We start from the raw sequence: 19,925 nt of genomic DNA on the forward strand, positions 1-19,925 counted from the left end.
GCTAAAAGTGGCATGGCAGTGTAGGGATGATATGCATCTGTTCAGATGACTACTAATCATGATAGCTATGTGCTACCTCCATCTTCAGAAGCATCTCAATACCGGTTGCTGGAAACCATAGGTAGGGAGAGTGCTGCTGTGCTCAGGTCCTGCTTCCTTTCCACATGCATATGGTTGAGAACAGGATGCTGGGCTAGCTGGATCATTGGCCTGATCCAGCTGGCTCTTCTTATGTTCCAGTGCAGATGACTGTGAGGCTTAAGTGCTTTACAAGTTGCACTTGAGTGCTCTGTTTTCACTACATTACATGATCTAGGCTGCAGTAGCAACCCACCTGAGCATTCCATCAACTGACTGCAAGGACCATTTCCTGGCCATCAGGGTCTATAAAGTATTAGCTTCAGAACTTTCTTCTTGGCCTGAACATTACATCCCTTGCCCACTTCCTGCCTGATCTAAGTTTGTGCTCTACTTTTCTGCCCACTACTTTGTATTTTGTCCTGCCTCTTGGATAAACACCTGTGCCTGACCCACTTGGACTGGCATTGTCAAGCAACAGCTCTCCAAGGTCACAGAGCCTGACTTCCTGCAACCTTTGCAGAGGACTAACTTTACAGTTAACTCTTACTACTGTCAGCATTACAAATAATGCTGATTTACTCACATACACAAACACAACTTATATCTTAGAGGAAGTCCTTGCTTGAGTGGAACACTTTCTGCTCAAAGAACAGAACTTCCCCCTCCTCATCCCTTGCACACACACACCCCCCCCAAAAAAAAAACCCTGCTCTGGCAGTTTCCCCAGCCCTCAAGAACAATTTTGGGAAGTTCTGGGGGGCACTCAGTGGGAGGAGATGGAGGACAGGTTTTGTTGCATTTGTGAAAGTCACTCTACTCATAATGACTTTGCTGGATTCAACCCACACACCAGTTTAGCAAACGACATGGATTTATGATCATTTACCTTCACGGCTGTTAAACTGAGAGGAACCAACACAGTTTCAATTTAGCTAGTTTACAAACTGGTCAGCTGACCAAAAAAAAGGGCTGAAGGGAGCAAGAAGTGAATATGAATGGAGCCTGAAAGAACCAAGCTGCTTTGCACATGAATAGATGCATTATCCATTCAGAAGGGGTGTTGTCCAAAAAAAAAAAAAAACCAAGAAGGTCCCCTCCACCCACCATGTTCCAACCCATCTGGATCTCCAACCAGCAGGTCAGAGTGATAAATGGACAGCCTGAAGACAAGTTGAAGGCCACACAAACACAAAAGGTGATAAATGGGTCATTTCTCCTTCTCTTTCTTCACCACCCACAGGTGTGGAGTGCTTTTGTTTGTGATGCTCTCACAGGTCGCTCTGGGAATTGAAACGCTGTGGAAGAACTCTGGGCCTCTTCAAATAAAGCTGACAAAAAGCGAAACGAATTGTGTTTCATGGCCTTCTCAGTCCACTGCTCTTCCATACATTTCAGCACAAAACAGCTGTAGAGATGAAACACGCACACAGGTAACTTACATTAGGCTTGGTAAGCGAGATGAGCGCTGCAATCCCAGAGTCATGACTGGACCTAATGATCAGGGGTCCCTTTACCTTTACCTTTTTATGCACCAAATGAGAAATAATTAGATTTTTTTTAATGGTTCTCGTATGTTGCAAACCCTTAAGACTTTCAAAGAGGGTGAAGTTGTTTGGGAAGCAGCTCTCAATGAGACTTGTGTCACCATAAGAGACCTGGCTACTAGGGTAAGTCTTTCTTTTTCTTTTCTTTTTAAAGGTACTCTTGACAGAATTGTTCAAACAATATTGTTCAGTGGACTTTTGGCAAGGATACAAGCAGGATGTCAGGAACTGTATGTTTTTCTCAAACACGAACAATTCTCATATAAATTGTGTACTGATCTCTGACTGGCTGCCTAAATTAAAAGACTCAAACCTAGGGACAATAGGCATACTAGACCATGAGGAAGTTATAACAAGGCTTCAGTTGGATCCTGACAGAGAAACAAGCAGAACCTGCCAGTTAAATCCAGTGCTGCTTCTCAGAGCAATTACACTTGAAAGGGTCAAGGAGGGTTTGCAACAGTGTTTCGTTAACTACATCCCTACTCTGCAGCAATGCTATGGGATACAATGGAGTTAGTTCCAAGAAGGACATTAATTAATCAACCAATCAAGCATGAGGTTCAAAGGAGTAGAAGCTGGGAGGAACTACAGAAGGAAATATATGAGTAAGAGGAGGCACATGAACAATCAGGGAGCTGGTAAGATACAGTACAGTACAATCTTTTGCCTAGAAAAGTATGCTAAACCCATACATACACACAAACACACAAACACACACACACACCTTACACTCCATTCTAGTTTAGTCCATTCTGCCAACACCATTTCATTCCCAACTAATTCTTCTGCATGAGTAGGCCAGGGTTAGGGTTAGGGTCTGAATCTGTAAATTGATTCCATTGAAACATACTGCATTTTAGTGATCCCAAGACAAGAAGCTTAGGCTTTTAGGGATGTTGTGGTTTTGGGTCTTGGTTTGGATACTGATCCTCCAGGCACTTGTCTGGATATCATCTATATGTAAAACAGAAGACAGAGACGAAGACTTCCAAGCATGCTAAAATGTTTATTTGTGAATCAAACAATGTGGGGGAAATCTCAATCTTAGTGCAAACACGCAACCATTGCATCGCTCTCATGCAGGCAATAGTGGGCACTGCAGCTCCTCGTGAATCCACAGGTTTCAGCTGCCAGATGTGGTGAGCACGGCATGGGTGACATCAGAAGTAGTCGAGAAGAAAAGACAGGAAGCATTTGGGATTTGCTTTGAACATTTATTGATGCAAGAGCAAAGCATATGACTACAGAAACCAGGGTCAAGCAGGGGTGAGGGTAGGGGAAGAGATTTGATTCTAAGGGAAATCTAGCCTGAGAAGCCAGTCAGCTGACGAGCGGGTGCTCATTGGCTGGGGCAGGAGCAAAGGGTGAAGAGCGCCCTCCACACTCTGTCTGTGCCCAGACCGTGAGTGCCCATCCACTGGCTGGTGGGCGGGGACGGGCCATGGAAGGTGCTCTTCACCCCCACACCCCACCCACGCCTAACGCACAGGGGCCGACAATCAGCTGGTGGGCGGGAGCGGGGCGACCCCAGAGGTGAAGAACATCCTCTGCACTGACCCAGAGGGCTTGTGCACCAGGCACGTGCCTAGTTTGCACCTCCCAAGATTCTGTGCCCAGGGCCATGGCCCCCCTTGTCCCCCCACACACGCTAGGCCACTGACTGTGGGTCCTCATGACTGTCCAGTTCTCCAAAGTGAGGGGAATACCAGAAGCAGCGAGAAAGATAAGAATATATTGTGGTGTGCTCTGAACAATTATTTATTGAACAGAATGGCAGAGAACTAAAAAAAAACACAAAAGAAAACATGTAACATGCAATGCTCAATCAACTAAGTCAGGGATTGGAGGAGGTACCTTGCTTATCTGGGCAATATATAGCCCAGGAGGCCAAGTGGCAATTATCAGGTGCCACAGCTGCTCTCCCACTACCTTTCTGTCTCTACCTCATCGCCTAAGCAGGGGTTTCTGTCACCCGACTGGTTGTCATCAAAACATTTAATGCAGCCTCTGTTGTTACTGTAGCACCGGAATAGGGGGGCACCCTGGATGTGTTCCCAAGCCCCCACCACAGCCTCATGCTCTTTCACTGTATCCTTCATGTAAACAGTCTCAAAAACAAAAGCCCTGGAATCCTCACTGTATCTGTTAAAAAGGGGGTTGACCATCTGGACAATGTTTCTCGCATCACTCTCATTGAGGCAACGTTCTACACAAGGAGATAATTTGCTAAAGAAGATCAGGCAACTATTTTGGTCTTTATTGGATAGGATCCTTTCTACAGGGCTATTCTGGCCTCCAGTCAGCAAGCGCCATTCCGCGTGCTCTTTACTACGGGTAAATCTTGGCCTAGCTGCAATGACATCTCCTATTGGCTTTGGGACATATATTCCATTCCTGTGGTCAAGAGCATTCTTCATCTGCTGCATTTTGCTCCTGGGCAAAACTGTCTCCAAGATCGTTGGTGTAGGTTCTGCGCAGTATGCATGATCCAGTCTTATAGCCACAGCATAATGGATGTTTTTAATGCCATACCTAGGAATGAGCACCAAAAAATGATGGGAATGAGTGGCACTGAATGAGCAAAAACTAACATTGAGTATTCCAAACTGAACTTTCATTTTTGGCAGCTGAATAGAAAGGCATTGTTAGATGGAAGGATTTTTTTTTATTGGGATGAGATGGTTGTGATGACTGATAAACAAATTCTAACTGCCATCTGCTAATATACCAGAACAGAGATGGGTTTTACAACAAAGATTCTCAAAAAATTAAGTAGGGTTTAGTTAGCGTCACGGCTGTTACTGGGCAGGAAAACAATATTGTGGTTTTTTTATTAAAAAAAAAGTTATCCTGAAACAAGCAGCTAGTTTTGCCAACAAACTATTATATGCAATATGTGTATTTTTACATCTCCAGTATGTCTGGGTGTGCAGTGTGTTTCCAACAACTCTGTGAGGTAGGTTAGGCTGCAAGTTGATTCAGTTCCCAGAGCTATAAAGTTACACATGACATGCTTACAACATTATTTGTGGCACATCAGGAGTGTGGAAGCAAAAGTTGATGCCTATAGTGCAAGCACTAAAGATTGAGAACAACATTGAGAACAACAACATATGTTATTATAATAATACATTCTTTCAGCATAACCTTCCAAAATCCACACACATATTGGCATTCCCACCACATGTGGAAATAGGAGGCAAAACAGAAGTCAAGGGTGCTTTTCTTAATATTTGCAAAACAACTGCTGGTTAGTTTATCAGTAGGGCTGAATCAGTTGGGAAGGAGGCTTTTATGCTCACATATGCTAATTAAGAACCCACAGGTGTGTGTATGTGTGGGCAGCCAGTTTATATCAACAATTTCTTCCTCTGTGCCCTTGCAAGAGCTTGTGCTTATTTTATAATGACCTGTTGAGTTAAGCTAAGGGGTTTAGGGACATGCTCTGAATTCCAACCAAGCACCCCACCAACAATGATCCCAGGGCTCCCCTTCTTTGACCTAGTCTTTCAGATCAAGACATCACAATCAGTATCAAACTTTATTTTGGTCACAGACCAGCATAAGATAAAACAATATTTCAATGAATGTCCATCATGGAAGCGCAGAATCTAGCAACTGAGGATATAACATCTGGATTTTCAGAGACATCGCAATGTTGCAATGAATTCTCCTTAACTTAGGTTGCTTCTCCAGACAGCAGCAAATTGTCCTTTGGGCTTTAAAGTTTTATGCCAGCTGTGGGCACTGGATTGTATTGTAACCTTGAATTCTCAAACACACATGGGCATGGGCATGTTAACAGCCCCAATGTGGACACTACAGCCCCACATGACTTTGCACATCTCTTCTGTAGGCGTGGGTGATTATTCACACTATAGGGTACAACAGAAGAAGAAGAAGCAAACAGACAAGAAGCTTTTGTGATATGCTCCAAAGATTTTATTGATTCAACAGCAAAGCGAAGGACTACAAAGATCATATGTAATGCTCAATCTTGAGAAAACAAGAATATGGGAATGAGGAAGGGGTGTCTTTGGTTCTTAGGCCAGCTGGCAAAATGCTAAGTGCCACAACTGCAATCCCTAGGTGGGCACTACTCTATCATTGGCTTTCCCTAATTGGCCAAGCAGGGACTGTCGGTATGAGATTGGTCATGGTTAAAACATTTGATGCAGGCTCTATTACCTGCATAGCACCGAAATAGTGGGGCATTCTGGATGCGTTGCCAGGCCCCCAACACAACCTCATCTTCTTTTTCTGCATCCCTTGCATAAATGAACTCAAAAACAAAAGCCCTGGCATCTTCATTGAACCTGTTAAAAAGGGGGTTGACCACCTGTACAATGTTTCTCATGCTATTCTCATTGAGACATCGGTTCACACAGGGGGATAATTTGCTAAAGAAGATCAGGCAACTATTTTGGTCCTTATTAGCTAGGATCCTTTCTACTGGGCTATTCTGGCCTCCGGTCAGTAAGCGCCATTCAGCATGCTCTGCTGAATTTGTCAGAAACCTTGGCCTGGCTGCAACAACATCCCCTATCTGCTGTGGGTTATACATTCCATTTTGCTGCCTAATAGCCGTTTTCATCTGATTCATTTGGTTTCTAGGTAAAGCAGTCTCCAAATTCCGCCGTGTAGGATTTCTGCAGTATGTGTTATCCAGTCTTACAGCCACAGCATAATGGTTATTGGGGAGGCCAAACCTAAGAAACACCAAAGGAAAGCTGAGTATGAGTGATGCTGAACTATTCCAAACCAGGTTCCTCCTTTTGGTCCATGCTGACTTGATTTTTTTATTATAGTCTCGGTTGCAGTCATTTGAATGGAGAGGCAGAGAAGTTCCAGTTCTACTGCAATATCTGTGATGACCTATTTATAGGTAGAAGCCACAACTTAATGTGGGTGCAGATCAGGGGTTCCATGCATCCTAGAGGGGGGATACCCTTTTCTTTTAAATACTGTGCTAGTAAAAGCACCATATTTGCTTGCAACAGAAGAAGGCTCTCAGCACATCAGCACTTTCCACAACACCCATTTGACTATGTGCTGCATAATCCCATGGGCGTCCCAGGAAGTGAAGCCAGACATTGTGCTGCTCTGAGTGCACAAGGTTTTTTAAAAATAAAGACCACCTCAGCTATGGCACCGCTACTGTGTTTGGGGCACACTGGCTGAGGCTTGTAGCCAGCAAGGCCTGCATAATGCCCAGTTAGTTCCTTCCCAAATCACCCTGTTTCTCCTGCAGTGCCCTTTCTCCCAGAGGTAGGATGGTGGAGGAATGCGATTCAGTCCACATTTAAAGGTGAACCTGCCAAATTTTCACTTTCCAAAACAGTTTGTAAACCAAAATAAGCCCCCCCCAAATTCACACTTCTCTAAATTATGCAATGTAGTTCTTGAGCAAAGTAATTTGCACAAATGACCATTGACATTGCTACAGCCCATTAAAAGGCAGCTTTGTTTTCATGAACTTGGGGGATAAGTGCGTTAAACAGGTTGTCTAGGAAGTGAAAAGACCTCACTGCTAAAGCCCCAATAGAAAGCAGAAAGGCAAGAAACGGTATAGGTGTAAAACAGATGGGAAATGTTCAACTTCATTGCTATGAGAGTTTGGAGGACCTGTTCTGAAAGCAGAAGAAAATGACCATTACAACGTTAGAAGTACCATATAAATGGAAGAATCATTATAAATGGTGGAGAAAGTTAGTTCCATAGGAAGGGATTATTGTTTTTGTTTGTTATTATGGTGTATATTTTTGTGTTTTTATAACCTGCCCTGTGGTCCTTGGATGAAGGACAGAATAGAAATTTAATTAATTATGCATATATTAAGGTACGGTATGCATAAAAATGCATGTACATTGTAAAAATAACATTAAAATCATTGTATTAGGGGATTTTCTTTTTGCAAAAATGTGTATGTTAGGAAAAACTGCATAAAAACATGTGAATATAAATTTGCGCTAAATGCTGGTGATTTTTCTTGGAAATGTGGAAAACTGAAGAGTGGAAAGATGAGAACCTGAAATCAACATGCTCACCCATCCCTATGCAGTGCTTCCCTCTACAGGCATCTTACTGTACAAGTTTTTATGTGCCTTGCAATATTCACAGTCATAATGATATTGCCTTCCCCACATCTTCACCCTAATAGCACTTAAAGATGTCAAAATGTGAAAGCACACATGCCAGAACAAAACCACATGGGCAGACCTTTGAAAGCAAACATATAACACACACACATTTCCCCTCTGCACAAATATACATACACAGACAGAATCTTATTCATTTATCTTAGACCACCTTGTAGCAGCATCAGCATCAAGGGAAGCTCATAACACGAAACAAAACAATCACCTCCATGTTGTATGAAATAATCAAAACGTAAATTATTAAGTGCTCGCTTCGGCAGCACATATACTAAAATTTAAATGATTATGAGTATGAAAGCAAAATGCTTTATTTAGCCAGAATACCAACATTCTTGCTTGTTTTAGTCCCATGATTTTGTTTTGAGGGGTTTTTCGAAATGTGTTGAACACTTGCTTGGAAAGCCCCAGAAAAATCCAAAACATTACTCACTCTCTGATGTAGTCAATGATTGCCTTCAGATTGTCTGGATCTATAGACCCAAAGGCTCCACTTGTCAAACAGAGCAGGAAAGTCACACTCAACAGGCTGAAACCCAACCGACTTCTGGACACCTGTCAGAAGAAAACAAAAAGAGAGGGCATTGAGAGTAGCGTCATTGGCTAGGTGTTTCCAGCCACTCGGCTCCACTCCCTGCCTTTGGAAGGGTCATAGGAAGCTGCTGCCTGAATGGTGACTGTCTTTGGGAAGCTGAGAGTCCAGAAAATTGATCTAACTGGCTAGCAGTAGTGGGTGGAGACCCTGAGACTGGTAGAGGTTGCCAGAACTAGACTGCAGAAGCTAGGCTATACCATTCAGATGGGGGTGTAGCTGGACCATCAGCCCAAACTGATAGAAGGCACTCCATGCCAATGAGGCTTCTTATGACTCAAGTGACAATAGTGGCTCCAGAAATATCCCCAAGCTATGCATTTGCAGTTTCATACACCTACTCCTTAATTAGCTACATGAGGGTGCAATGCTATCTGGATATAAGATATACCTATAAGATCCCAGTTCTAAAACGATTACATTGTACTTTAATTTTATTACTGTCAATCTTGAACATTTGTCTTTGAATTTAATCGTCTTACATCTTGTAAGCTGTTAATTGTTTTGAGCTGCTTGGAGCTCATCCTTGTTGTCAGGAAAGCAGCGCATAGATATTAAATCAAAATCCTAATGTTGTAGAATTATACTGTTGTTGTTGTTTTTCTTTTCAATGAAGTTCAATGAAGCATTATCATCATTCCTACTTGTTTTGTAAGTAGGAATGATGATAATGTCTTGTTGGTATGAATGTTATATTTATTCATAACATGTATTATATGCCACAATAATAACAGAAGCTTGAGAGAGGCATATCAGATAAATTGTAACAGAGTTACTCACTGTCTGCTCCATGGTAGGAAAGTAGCTTGTCTTCCAGCCAAAGATGGTCTTCCTCCCACTTACAGCAATAATTCACCAGCTCTTTATATAGCTATTCTGTTTCTCTTAGGAAAGGTTGGATACGCCTCCTTGTATATAGAACTGTCAGTCACAAAACAGAGTTGGCCAGGGTCTTTTTAAAAAAAACAAACACCTGACCAATTACAGGAAGAAATTGTCACGAGGCAGGGAGGATCTGCAACTCTTTCTGTTCTTGGTAAGAGAACTGAAAGAGAAACCCTATGGTCACATCTTCCCTCTGCAACATGTAATGACTGTGAAGGGAACCCAAATATTGTTTGCTAAGCTCTTTAGACTGCAAATACATTTGCATCAGCATTTTAGGAAGATTCTTGGTACTGAAACCAGCACCATTACAAAACAGTGCATCAGTTGCTGACTTGCATCTCTACAGCAGTGTACTTCAGCCTTGGGTCCCTGGATGTTGCTGGACTACAACTCCCATTACCCCTAGGCTTCTTGGTCAATGGTCAGCGATTACAGTGGTAACTCGGGTTACATACGCTTCAGGTTACATACACTTCAGGTTACAGACTCCGCTAACCCAGAAATAGTGCTTCAGGTTAAGAACTTTGCTTCAGGATGAGAACAGAAATCGTGCTCTGGCGGCATGGCGGCAGCGGGAGGCCCTATTAGCTAAAGTGGTGCTTCAGGTTAAGAACAGTTTCAGGTTAAGAGCGGACCTCCGGAACAAATTAAGTACTTAACCCGAGGTACCACTGTACATCAATAGCGGCAAGAAAGAAAAATGGGAGGCATCTAAGGAAACTAGTGTGGCTGCATAAGGAGCTTTCAGATCAGCTGAGAGTTAAGAAGGGGATGTATAAGAAAGGGAAGAAAGGGAAAATCACAAAGGAGGTGTATACATGAGGAGCCAACAGTTGCAGGGGGGAAGTCAGGTGATAGTTCTTTCACTTGTGCAGTAAACCACTTGATGTTTAAGGCATGAGATTCACATCCTCTCTTGTGTGGTTTTGTATTCCCACAACACATGCATATGGAAGTCCTACCACAGAGATAGGGAACCTGTGGTCCTCTAGATGTTGTTAGACTACAACTTCCATAATCCCTGACCATTGGCTGTACTGGTTGAGGCTGATGAGAGCTGTAGCCCAATGATAGTGATACAGTCATAGGTTCCCTATGCCTGTCCTATCACATTACTTCTGTGCTCTGTACATTGTAATGCAAAAACCTGTGCTCCTACACAAACAAGTAGAATTGGTCCGTGCAAGATTCTGCCTCAGTATCCATGCCACAATCCTGGCCTCCACTCCATCCAACCAAGGATTTCACCAAACATCCACTTGTAACCGGAAATGTTGTGGATCAGCAAAATCTCTCTCACTACTTGGCAGGATGATAGCCTGCTTACCTTATCATGATATGTACACTGTGCTAAGTTACTGTTTCTTAGTTGGTCATCTGTACTCAGCCCAGCATAAGCCTTCTTCTGCAACAATCATTCATTCACGCACTCAGTGGCATAGCTTCATGCACCTCTTCTCCTGCCTGCTAGAGCCTTCTGAAGTCTCTAGCACATCTCATCATCCATACAAAAAGTTCAACAAAAGATTCACATTGTATTGGGAGGGGGAACCCTTTTCAGTCCAAGGGTCATAGTTTTTCAGGGGTCACATCCCAGTGGTACCTATGGGTGTGGCTAGAGACAACAGCGGGCGGAGCAATGGATGTGACTCTTCCATGCGGACAGTAAGCTACATTTCAGCCCAGCAAAAGCCAGAGGTTTCTACTTCCCACATAACATCTCTTCATCCTCTATCAAGCAAACAAGAGGCATTGTCACAGATCAAGGAAGCACTCCAAAAAGGCCAAAGCATTTGAGAGGGGATGAAGGAGGGGCTGGGTAGAGTCCCATTGGCCAAATAGAGAGGCTTGAAGGGTCTGGGGTTCCCCATCCCTGTCTCAGGTATTTATCTATGACAGCTGAGGTGGGGGAGGAATTTGTACATTTTTTGCACTTTCCAAAACAGTATGTGATCCAAAGTACAGCTATCTTTTGAACTTTGCGTTTGTCCTAATTTTGTGATGCAGTTTTCCAGTCAAACAATGCTTACAAAGATTATTAAGGAAGGTATGCATAAAAATGAAAGTCTGTGCCTGGGGGATGTAAAACACAAGAGCAGTCAATTACAACATTCCTAGAGTGTACATGTTTAGACATGGGGAGGGATGTTTGTCCAGCCAGCAGGTAAACTTCCTGTTTCCCTCTGGGCTGGGACAGACTTCCTCCGCATGTGACTAGAGGTGGGTGTGGCCTCACCTGTGCAGGTAATGATAAAAGCACAGGGCAGGGGCAGCCATCTCTCTCTCTTACTTCTCTTCCTTTGAACAAGCAACATCTACTGAGTGAAAGATGCCCTCTTGGCTCCTAGCCAAGAGAGGACAAAGGGACTATCTTCCTATAAGATAGATTCCAAATGTATGTTACTTCGTTAAGCCTAAGTCTGCCTTCTGGGATCTGATTGTGAACAGAATGTGGGTAAACTCTTTTTATCCTTTTGTAAAGGACTGTGTCGTGTCTTCTATTTTGAGAGGGAATAAGGGGAAATTACCAGAATAGTCATTATAGAGGCTTAAGCGAGCCTGAGCAAACGCTGCCGTTGCAAACTTAAAATAAAGGGGAATGTTTTACTCTGCTAATATTGGAAACTTGTTAACACAAGTTGGATAAGGATATAATCAGACAATATATCCTCTCCTGCATTCCTGAACATTCCCACAGTGTGTTTGTGTAAAAATTGCTTGCAGCGGTGTGCGCATTTCTCAAAACTGCATATAAAAAGGTGCTTATTGTGAGACATCTATACTAATATGCCGGTGAATTTTCATGAGTTTTCAAGTGTATACTTAGGCTTGTGGTGCTAATACCAGAGACAGCAAAAAACAAGAAGCTATTTTGGTAAGATCTCAATATTTATTCATTCATCAGCAAAGCAGTAAAGTATATGCATCATATACAAAGGTTAAGTTGGTTAAAGCAGCGGAAGCCTTGACTCTATTGGCAATCTACACAGGAGCCCACTTGACAATCATGAGGTCCCACAACTACCTGCCATAAGGTGCATCATCACCATCTTTCTGGCTCTAATCAAGTAAGCATGGACTGTCAGCCTTTTGGTTGTTGTCAAAGCATTGAATACAGCCTCGGTTGTCATTGTAGCACCGGAATAGGGGGGAATTCCGGATCCTTTCCCAGGCCTCCACCACAACCTCCTTCTCCTTCTTTGTGTCCTTCCCATAAACAGTCTCAAAAACAAAAGCCCTGGCATCTTCATTGTACCTGTTAAAAAGGGGGTTGACCATCTGTACAATGTTTCTCATGTCATTCTCATTGAGACATCGGTTCACACAGGGGGATAATTTGCTAAAGAAGATCAGGCAACTATTTTGGTCCTTATTAGCTAGGATCCTTTCTACTGGGCTATTCTGGCCTCCGGTCAGTAAACGCCATTCAGCATGCTCTGCTGAATGTTTCAGAGTCTTTGGCCTGGCTGCAACAACATCCCCTATCTGATCTGGGTCATACATTCCATTTTCCTGTTTAATAGCCGTCTGCATCTGAGTCATTTGGTTTGTAGGTAAAGCAGTCTCTAAATTCTGCCGTGTAGGATTTCTGCAGTATGTGTTATCCAGTCTTACAGCCACAGCATAATGGTTCTTGGGGATGCCATACCTAAGAAAAAACAAAGGAAAGCTGAGAATGAGTGATGCTGAACTATTCCAAACCAGGTTCCTCCTTTTGGCCCATGATGGCTTGATTTTTTATTATAGTCTCGGTTGCAGTCATATGAATGGAGAGGCAGAGAAGTTTCAGTTCTACTGCAATATCTGTGATGACCTATTTATAGGTAGAAGCCACAACTTAATGTTACAGCAGATAGCTGGGGTTTTGGGGGGATGATGGGATGCCAATAACCCAAGATGATGTAGTTTGTCATGTTAATTGGAATTAGATTTGCTAAGCAAAACCAGGAGTGTCATTAGAGCAAGACCAGTGGGTGCAGATCAGGGGTTCCATGCATCCTAGAGGGGGGATACCCTTTTCTTTTAAATACTGTGCTAGTAAAAGCACCATATTTGCTTGCAACAGAAGAAGGCTCTCAGCACATCAGCACTTTCCAGGACACCCATTTGACTATGTGCTGCATAATCCCATGGGCGTCCCAGGAAGTGAAGCCAGACATTGTGCTGCTCTGAGTGCACAAGGTTTTTTAAAAATAAAGACCACCTCAGCTATGGCACCGCTACTGTGTTTGGGGCACACTGGCTGAGGCTTGTAGCCAGCAAGGCCTGCATAATGCCCAGTTAGTTCCTTCCCAAATCACCCTGTTTCTCCTGCAGTGCCCTTTCTCCCAGAGGTAGGATGGTGGAGGAATGCGATTCAGTCCACATTTAAAGGTGAACCTATCAAATTTTCACTTTCCAAAACAGTTTGAAAACCAAAATAACCCCCCCCCCTGAAATTCACACTTCTCTAAATTATGCAATGTAGTTCTTGAGCAAAGTAATTTGCACAAATGACCATTGAGATTGCTACAGCCCATTAAAGGGCAGCTTTGTTTTCATGAACTTGGGGGATAAGTGCGTTAACAGGTTTTCTAGGAAGTGAAAAGACCTCACTGCTAAAGCCCCAATAGAAAGCAGAAAGGCAAGAAAGGCTATAGGTGTAAAACAGATGGGAAACGTTCGACTTCATTGCTATGAGGGTTTGGAGGACCTGTTCTGAAAGCAGAAGAAAATGACCATTACAACGTTAGAAGTACTATATAAATGGAAGAACCACTAACCTTTTAAAGTGCTGTGGAATTTAGGTATGCCTTCAGTGTTCACTGTTATGTCCTACCCATATAAGAACAGATTATTTCCTTAACAAGCTCATTTGGAAATGGATATCTAACTTAAGAGGGTGATTGGAGGAGAAAGTTAGTTCCATAGGAGGGAATTATTGTTTTTGTTTGTTATTATGGTGTATATTTTTGTGTTTTTATAACCTGCCCTTTGGTCCTTGGATGAAGGACAGAATAGAAATTTATTTAATTAATTAATTAATTATGCATATATTAAGGTACAGTATGCATAAAAATGCATGTACATTGTAAAAATAACATAAAAATCATTGTATTAGGGGGGAATTTTTTGCAAAAATATGTGTGTTAGGGAAAATTGCATAAAAACATGTGAATATAAATTTGCGTTAATGCTGGTGATTTTTCTTGGAAATGTGGAAAACTGAACAGTGGAAAGATGAGAACCTGAAATCAACATGCTCACCCATCCTTATGCAGTGCTTCCCTCTACAGGCATCTTACTGTACAAGTTTTTATGTGCCTTGCAATATTCAGTCATAATGATATTGCCTTCCCCACATCTTCACCCTGATATCACTTAAAGATGACAAAATGTGAAAGCACGCATGCCAGAACAAAACCACATGGGCAGACCTTTGAAAGCAAACATATAACACACACACATTTCCCCTCTGCACAAATATACATACACAGACAGAATCTTATTCATTTATCTTAGACCACCTTGTAGCAGCATCAGCATCAAGGGAAGCTCATAACACGAAGCAAAACAGTCACCTCCATGTTGTATGAAATAATCAAAACGTAAATTATTCAGTGCTCGCTTTGGCAGCACATATACTAAAATTTAAATGATTATGAATATGAAAGCAAAATGCTTTATTTAGCCAGAATACCAACATTCTTGCTTGTTTTAGTCCCATGATTTTGTTTTGAGGGGTTTTTCGAAATGTGTTGAACACTTGCTTGGAAAGCCCCAGAAAAATCCAAAACATTACTCACTCTCTGATGTAGTCAATGATTGCCTTCAGATTGTCTGGATCTATAGACCCAAAGGCTCCACTTGTCAAACAGAGCAGGAAAGTCACACTCAACAGGCTGAAACCCAACCGACTTCTGGACACCTGTCAGAAGAAAACAAAAAGAGAGGGCATTGAGAGTAGCGTCATTGGCTAGGTGTTTCCAGCCACTCGGCTCCACTCCCTGCCTTTGGAAGGGTCATAGGAAGCTGCTGCCTGAATGGTGACTGTCTTTGGGAAGCTGAGAGTCCAGAAAATTGATCTAACTGGCTAGCAGTAGTGGGTGGAGACCCTGAGACTGGTAGAGGTTGCCAGAACTAGACTGCAGAAGCTAGGCTATACCATTCAGATGGGGGTGTAGCTGGACCATCAGCCCAAACTGATAGTAGACACTCCATGCCAATGAGGCTTCTTATGACTCAAGTGACAATAGTGGCTCCAGAAATATCCCCAAGCTATGCATTTGCAGTTTCATACACCTACTCCTTAATTAGCTACATGAGGGTGCAATGCTATCTGGATATAAGATATACCTATAAGATCCCAGTTCTAAAACGATTACATTGTACTTTAATTTTATTACTGTCAATCTTGAACATTTGTCTTTGAATTTAATCGTCTTACATCTTGTAAGCTGTTAATTGTTTTGAGCTGCTTGGAGCTCATCCTTGTTGTCAGGAAAGCAGCGCATAGATATTAAATCAAAATCCTAATGTTGTAGAATTATACTGTTGTTGTTGTTTTTCTTTTCAATGAAGTTCAATGAAGCATTATCATCATTCCTACTTGTTTTATAAGTAGGAATGATGATAATGTCTTGTTGGTATGAATGTTATATTTATTCATAACATGTATTATATGCCACAATAATAACAGAAGCTTGAGAGAGGCATATCAGATAAATTGTAACAGAGTAACTCACTGTCTGCTCCATGGTAAGAAAGTAGCTTGTCTTCCAGCCAAAGATGGTCTTCCTCCCACTTACAGCAATAATTCACCAGCTCTTTATATAGCTATTCTGTTTCTCTTAGGAAAGGTTGGCTACCCCTCCTTGTATATAGAACTGCCAATCACAAAACAGAGAGTTGGTCAGGGTTTTTAAAAAAAAACACACCTGACCAATTACAGGAAGAAATTGTCACGAGGCAGGGAGGATCTGCAACTCTTTCTGTTCTTGGTAAGAGAACTGAAAGAGAAACCCTATGGTCACATCTTCCCTCTGCAACATGTAATGACTGTGAAGGGAACCCAAATATTGTTTGCTAAGCTCTTTAGACTGCAAATACATTTGCATCAGCATTTTAGGAAGATTCTTGGTACTGAAACCAGCACCATTACAAAACAGTGCATCAGTTGCTGACTTGCATCTCTACAGCAGTGTACTTCAGCCTTGGGTCCCTGGATGTTGCTGGACTACAACTCCCATTACCCCTAGGCTTCTTGGTCAATGGTCAGCGATTACAGTGGTAACTCGGGTTACATACGCTTCAGGTTACATACACTTCAGGTTACAGACTCCGCTAACCCAGAAATAGTGCTTCAGGTTAAGAACTTTGCTTCAGGATGAGAACAGAAATTGCACGGTGGTGGTGCAGCGGCAGCAGGAGGCCCCATTAGCTAAAGTGGTGCTTCAGGTTTAGAACAGTTTCAGGTTACAAACAATGCTTACGAAGATTATTAAGGAAGGTATGCATAAAAATGAAAGAGTGTGTGTTTGTGTAAAAATTGCTTTCAGCGGTGTGTGCATTTCTCAAAACTGCATATAAAAAGGTGCTTATTGTGAGACATCTATACTAATATGCTGGTTAATTTTCATGAGTTTTCAAGTGTATACTTAGGCTTGTGGTGCTAATACCAGAGACAGCAAAAAACAAGAAGCTATTTTGGTAAGATCTCAATATTTATTCATTCATCAGCAAAGCAGTAAAGTATATGCATCATATACAAAGGTTAAGTTGGTTAAAGCAGCAGAAGCCTTGACTCTATTGGCAATCTACACAGGAGCCCACCTGACAATCATGAGGTCCCACAACTACCTGCCACAACTATCTTAACCATCTTTTTGGCTCTAATCACGTAAGCCTGGACTGTCAGCCTTTTGTTGTCAAAGCATTGAATACATTCTCGGTTGTCATTGTAGCACCGGAATAGGGGGGAATTCCGGATCCTTTCTCAAGCCCCCACCACAACCTCCTTCTGTGTGTCCTTCCCATAAACAGTCTCAAAAACAAAAGCCCTGAAATCTTGAGGGAACCTGTTAAAAAGGGGGTTGACCATCTCCACAATCCAGTTCTCGTCTTCCTTGTTGAGACAGCGGTCTGTACAAGGAGATAATTTGCTAAAGAATATCAGACAACCATTTTTACCCTTATTTTCCAAGATCCTTTCTACTGGACTATTCTGGCCTCCAGTCAGCAGGCGCCATTCAGCATGTTCTGTATCCTTTTTCATACCCATAGTATAAATAGAAATGCAGTACATCTCACAATAGTGAAGACTGTGACTAGTTGATCTCTGGGCTTGCTCACTCTGCTGTCCAAGTTCTAAGTATTGATGGGCAACTTCCAAGCCATTGCTTGCCCTTCTCGTGGTTCTTTATCTTTAAATAATACTTGGACCAAACTGCCCTACAATTAAAGGCTGCCTTCAGACAGATAACTGTTTATAACCTTCCCCTCCAAACCTCCAAATCTGAAGCTGCCGGCCCGCTCTCCTTTAAATCCAGTGGGAGAAAAGGGAGAAAGAATGTGTGTGTGTGCGCGCGCGCAAAAAACACATACAACAAGAACCATAATAACACTAATAACACAATCTGACAATTCAGATTTAAACACTGATATACCTATGACTACACCTTTTTAACAATATTTCCCCACCTCTCCTCCCCCTACTTCCCACCACTGTCCGCCTTATCACTTAAATATTCCTTCCAGATTTCTTCATATTTATCCACTCTTAATTTGCGTTGACATGCACTTCATTCGTATGTAGCTAGTCTGTCCATATTATCCATCCATGTGCTCAATGGAATCTTTTTGCGGCTCTTCCAATTCATCAAAACAGGTTTTTTTGCTTCTAATATGGCATGGTACATCCTTTTTTTTTTTTACCCCTTGTAATCTCCCACGTTTCTGGAATATAACTTAGAATTAAATTCAATTCCCCTAAATAACAATTTCTTTTTATTACTCTTGCTATAAATGTCCTCACCTCGCACCAAAATGATCTTATCATCGGGCAATTAATCATCATATGTACTAGTTCGCATTTTTACTCCCACATCTCCAGCAGTTGTCTGCGCTTGTTATTTTCTTCTGGTATAGTTTTGCTGGAGTCCAGTGGACTCTGAATATTATTTTCTGCTGAATAAGTCTTAGTCTTAGATCCATAGAGGCTATCTCTGTTGATTTTATACTTGACTCCCATATATCATTTGTTATCTGTACCCCTAACTCTTCATTTTTGTCTATCATATTCTAAATCATATTTCTTCCTGTTGAGTAGGGTTTTATATAGTGCAAGTGTAGAGCTCTTTGTTTTTGTTGCAGAAATTAAATCTTGTAGCAGCATGGGTGTTTCCAATGCTGCTAGAGCGTCAGGGCCAAACTGCCTTTCCAACATATGTTTCAATTGGATGTATTGCCATTGTGTTTTTGTTTTTTTAAAAAATAATATTTATTACTTTTAAACATTGCAAAGAAGAAGAAAAAGGGAAGAAAAGAGAGAAAAAGAAAAAACAATACAATACAATGTACACAACACAACATTAACACAATAAACTACACAAAACAAAGCAAAAACAATTTAAAACACACATTATACCATTTCAATATCATATCTTACATTCGCTTGTTTCAACGACCTCCTCACACCTCCCTTTTTGTATTCCACTTCTATTAATTGTTTCAGCAATTCCTTTCCATCTGTATTGCCATTGTGTTTCACTGGTTAATCCATACTTTACTTATATTCCACAAATTTGTAATTTTCATCAATTAATTGATTCAATGTCAAAATACCTTTTTTCATCCAATTTTGCCAAATTATTACTTGATATCCAATTTTTAATTTTGGGTTGGCCCATATTGTTAATTTCTCATTATTTTTATTTATATTCATTCAAATTTTTATAGGTGCTTTCATAGTCTCCAGGATAATAGGATATTTCATAAATTTGGAGCCGCGTTTAGTCCACCCTACAAGAGGTTCAAAGAAACTACATTCGAGAGTAGTCCAACTGGGATTCCTGCTAGCTCTCCAATTGTTAGTCTTACTCAGCATGTAGGCCTGGTGATATAGTTCCAGATCTGGGAGACCAAAGCCACCTTCCTTAGTTGGAAGTTGCATTTTATGTAGTGATATTTTTAGTGGCTTTGTACCCCATAGGCACGATCTAAATAGCTGATTTGTTTTTTGGAAGTAAAATTTGGGAACATGTATTTGGTAATCCTCTAAGAATGTATAAAAGCTTTGGAACGACATTCATTTTGAGGGCATTAATCTTCTTCTTTTACAGAGCCATTCCACCTCTCTTGGGGGGAGGGAGCCTCTCCTACAGTTTCAAATTGCATAGAGTAAACAAAACAGGAATGAGTTGAGTTCCTAGGAAGGATCTGAAGCACGTCACTACATGTAAAAAGAATGGTGGAACAGGAACTGTGTGATAAAACATAAAAGACAGTTGACAATCAAGGAGGGTGGCCAATTACTAATGCAAATTCCACCAAAGAAAAGGAACTGGTATTTCTGGAGAAGTGTATAAATTGCCACGTGTCGTCTGCTTAACCTTGAGGTGATCTTTCGTTTTGTTTTTTGGCATGGAGCCTATTCATTCCATGGAAGTCAGGGAGAGTGAAAGA

The 19,925-nt window shown here is 41.7% G+C and overlaps 2 protein-coding genes across 5 annotated transcripts; both read right to left on the bottom strand.

The window, feature by feature from the left end:
• Window positions 1-2,828: 2,828 nt before the first annotated feature.
• Window positions 2,829-9,650, bottom strand: LOC310746719 (uncharacterized protein). Of its 3 annotated transcripts, XM_083580707.1 has the most exons (4): window positions 9,618-9,650; window positions 9,156-9,296; window positions 8,217-8,338; window positions 2,829-4,160 (listed from the first exon to the last, which is right to left on the bottom strand). In XM_083580707.1, exons 2-4 carry the CDS (start codon window positions 9,165-9,167, stop codon window positions 3,554-3,556), a joined length of 741 nt encoding a protein of 246 aa, XP_083436833.1. In that variant the 5' UTR covers window positions 9,168-9,296; window positions 9,618-9,650; the 3' UTR covers window positions 2,829-3,553. The 3 variants fall into 3 exon arrangements, with proteins under 3 accessions (XP_083436833.1, XP_083436834.1, XP_083436835.1); XM_083580708.1 differs by lacking the exon at window positions 9,618-9,650 and having other exon boundaries at window positions 9,156-9,330; XM_083580709.1 differs by lacking the exons at window positions 2,829-4,160; window positions 9,618-9,650 and adding an exon at window positions 5,548-6,337.
• A 2,521-nt stretch (window positions 9,651-12,171) lies between these two features.
• LOC310746720 (uncharacterized protein) lies at window positions 12,172-16,482 on the bottom strand. 2 transcript variants are annotated; one of them, XM_083580711.1, is made up of 4 exons: window positions 16,450-16,482; window positions 15,989-16,129; window positions 15,050-15,171; window positions 12,172-12,912 (listed from the first exon to the last, which is right to left on the bottom strand). In XM_083580711.1, the coding sequence occupies exons 2-4, from the start codon at window positions 15,998-16,000 to the stop codon at window positions 12,324-12,326; spliced, it is 723 nt and encodes a 240-aa protein (XP_083436837.1). In that variant the 5' UTR covers window positions 16,001-16,129; window positions 16,450-16,482; the 3' UTR covers window positions 12,172-12,323. The 2 variants fall into 2 exon arrangements, with proteins under 2 accessions (XP_083436837.1, XP_083436836.1); XM_083580710.1 differs by lacking the exon at window positions 16,450-16,482 and having other exon boundaries at window positions 15,989-16,277.
• Window positions 16,483-19,925: the final 3,443 nt, after the last annotated feature.

The sequence above is a fragment of the Podarcis filfolensis genome (assembly GCF_964270895.1).
Source record: "Podarcis filfolensis genome assembly, chromosome: 13".
NCBI lineage: Eukaryota > Metazoa > Chordata > Lepidosauria > Squamata > Lacertidae > Podarcis > Podarcis filfolensis.

Bases quoted from the DNA above. Each gene is read 5' to 3' on its own strand.
- LOC310746720 (XM_083580711.1), bottom strand. The intron at 12,913-15,049 runs GTGAGTAATGTT...GTTTTTTCTTAG, and splicing joins ATCATTGACTACATCAGAGA to GTATGGCATCCCCAAGAACC.
- LOC310746719 (XM_083580707.1), bottom strand. The intron at 4,161-8,216 runs GTGAGTAATGTT...GCTCATTCCTAG, and splicing joins ATCATTGACTACATCAGAGA to GTATGGCATTAAAAACATCC.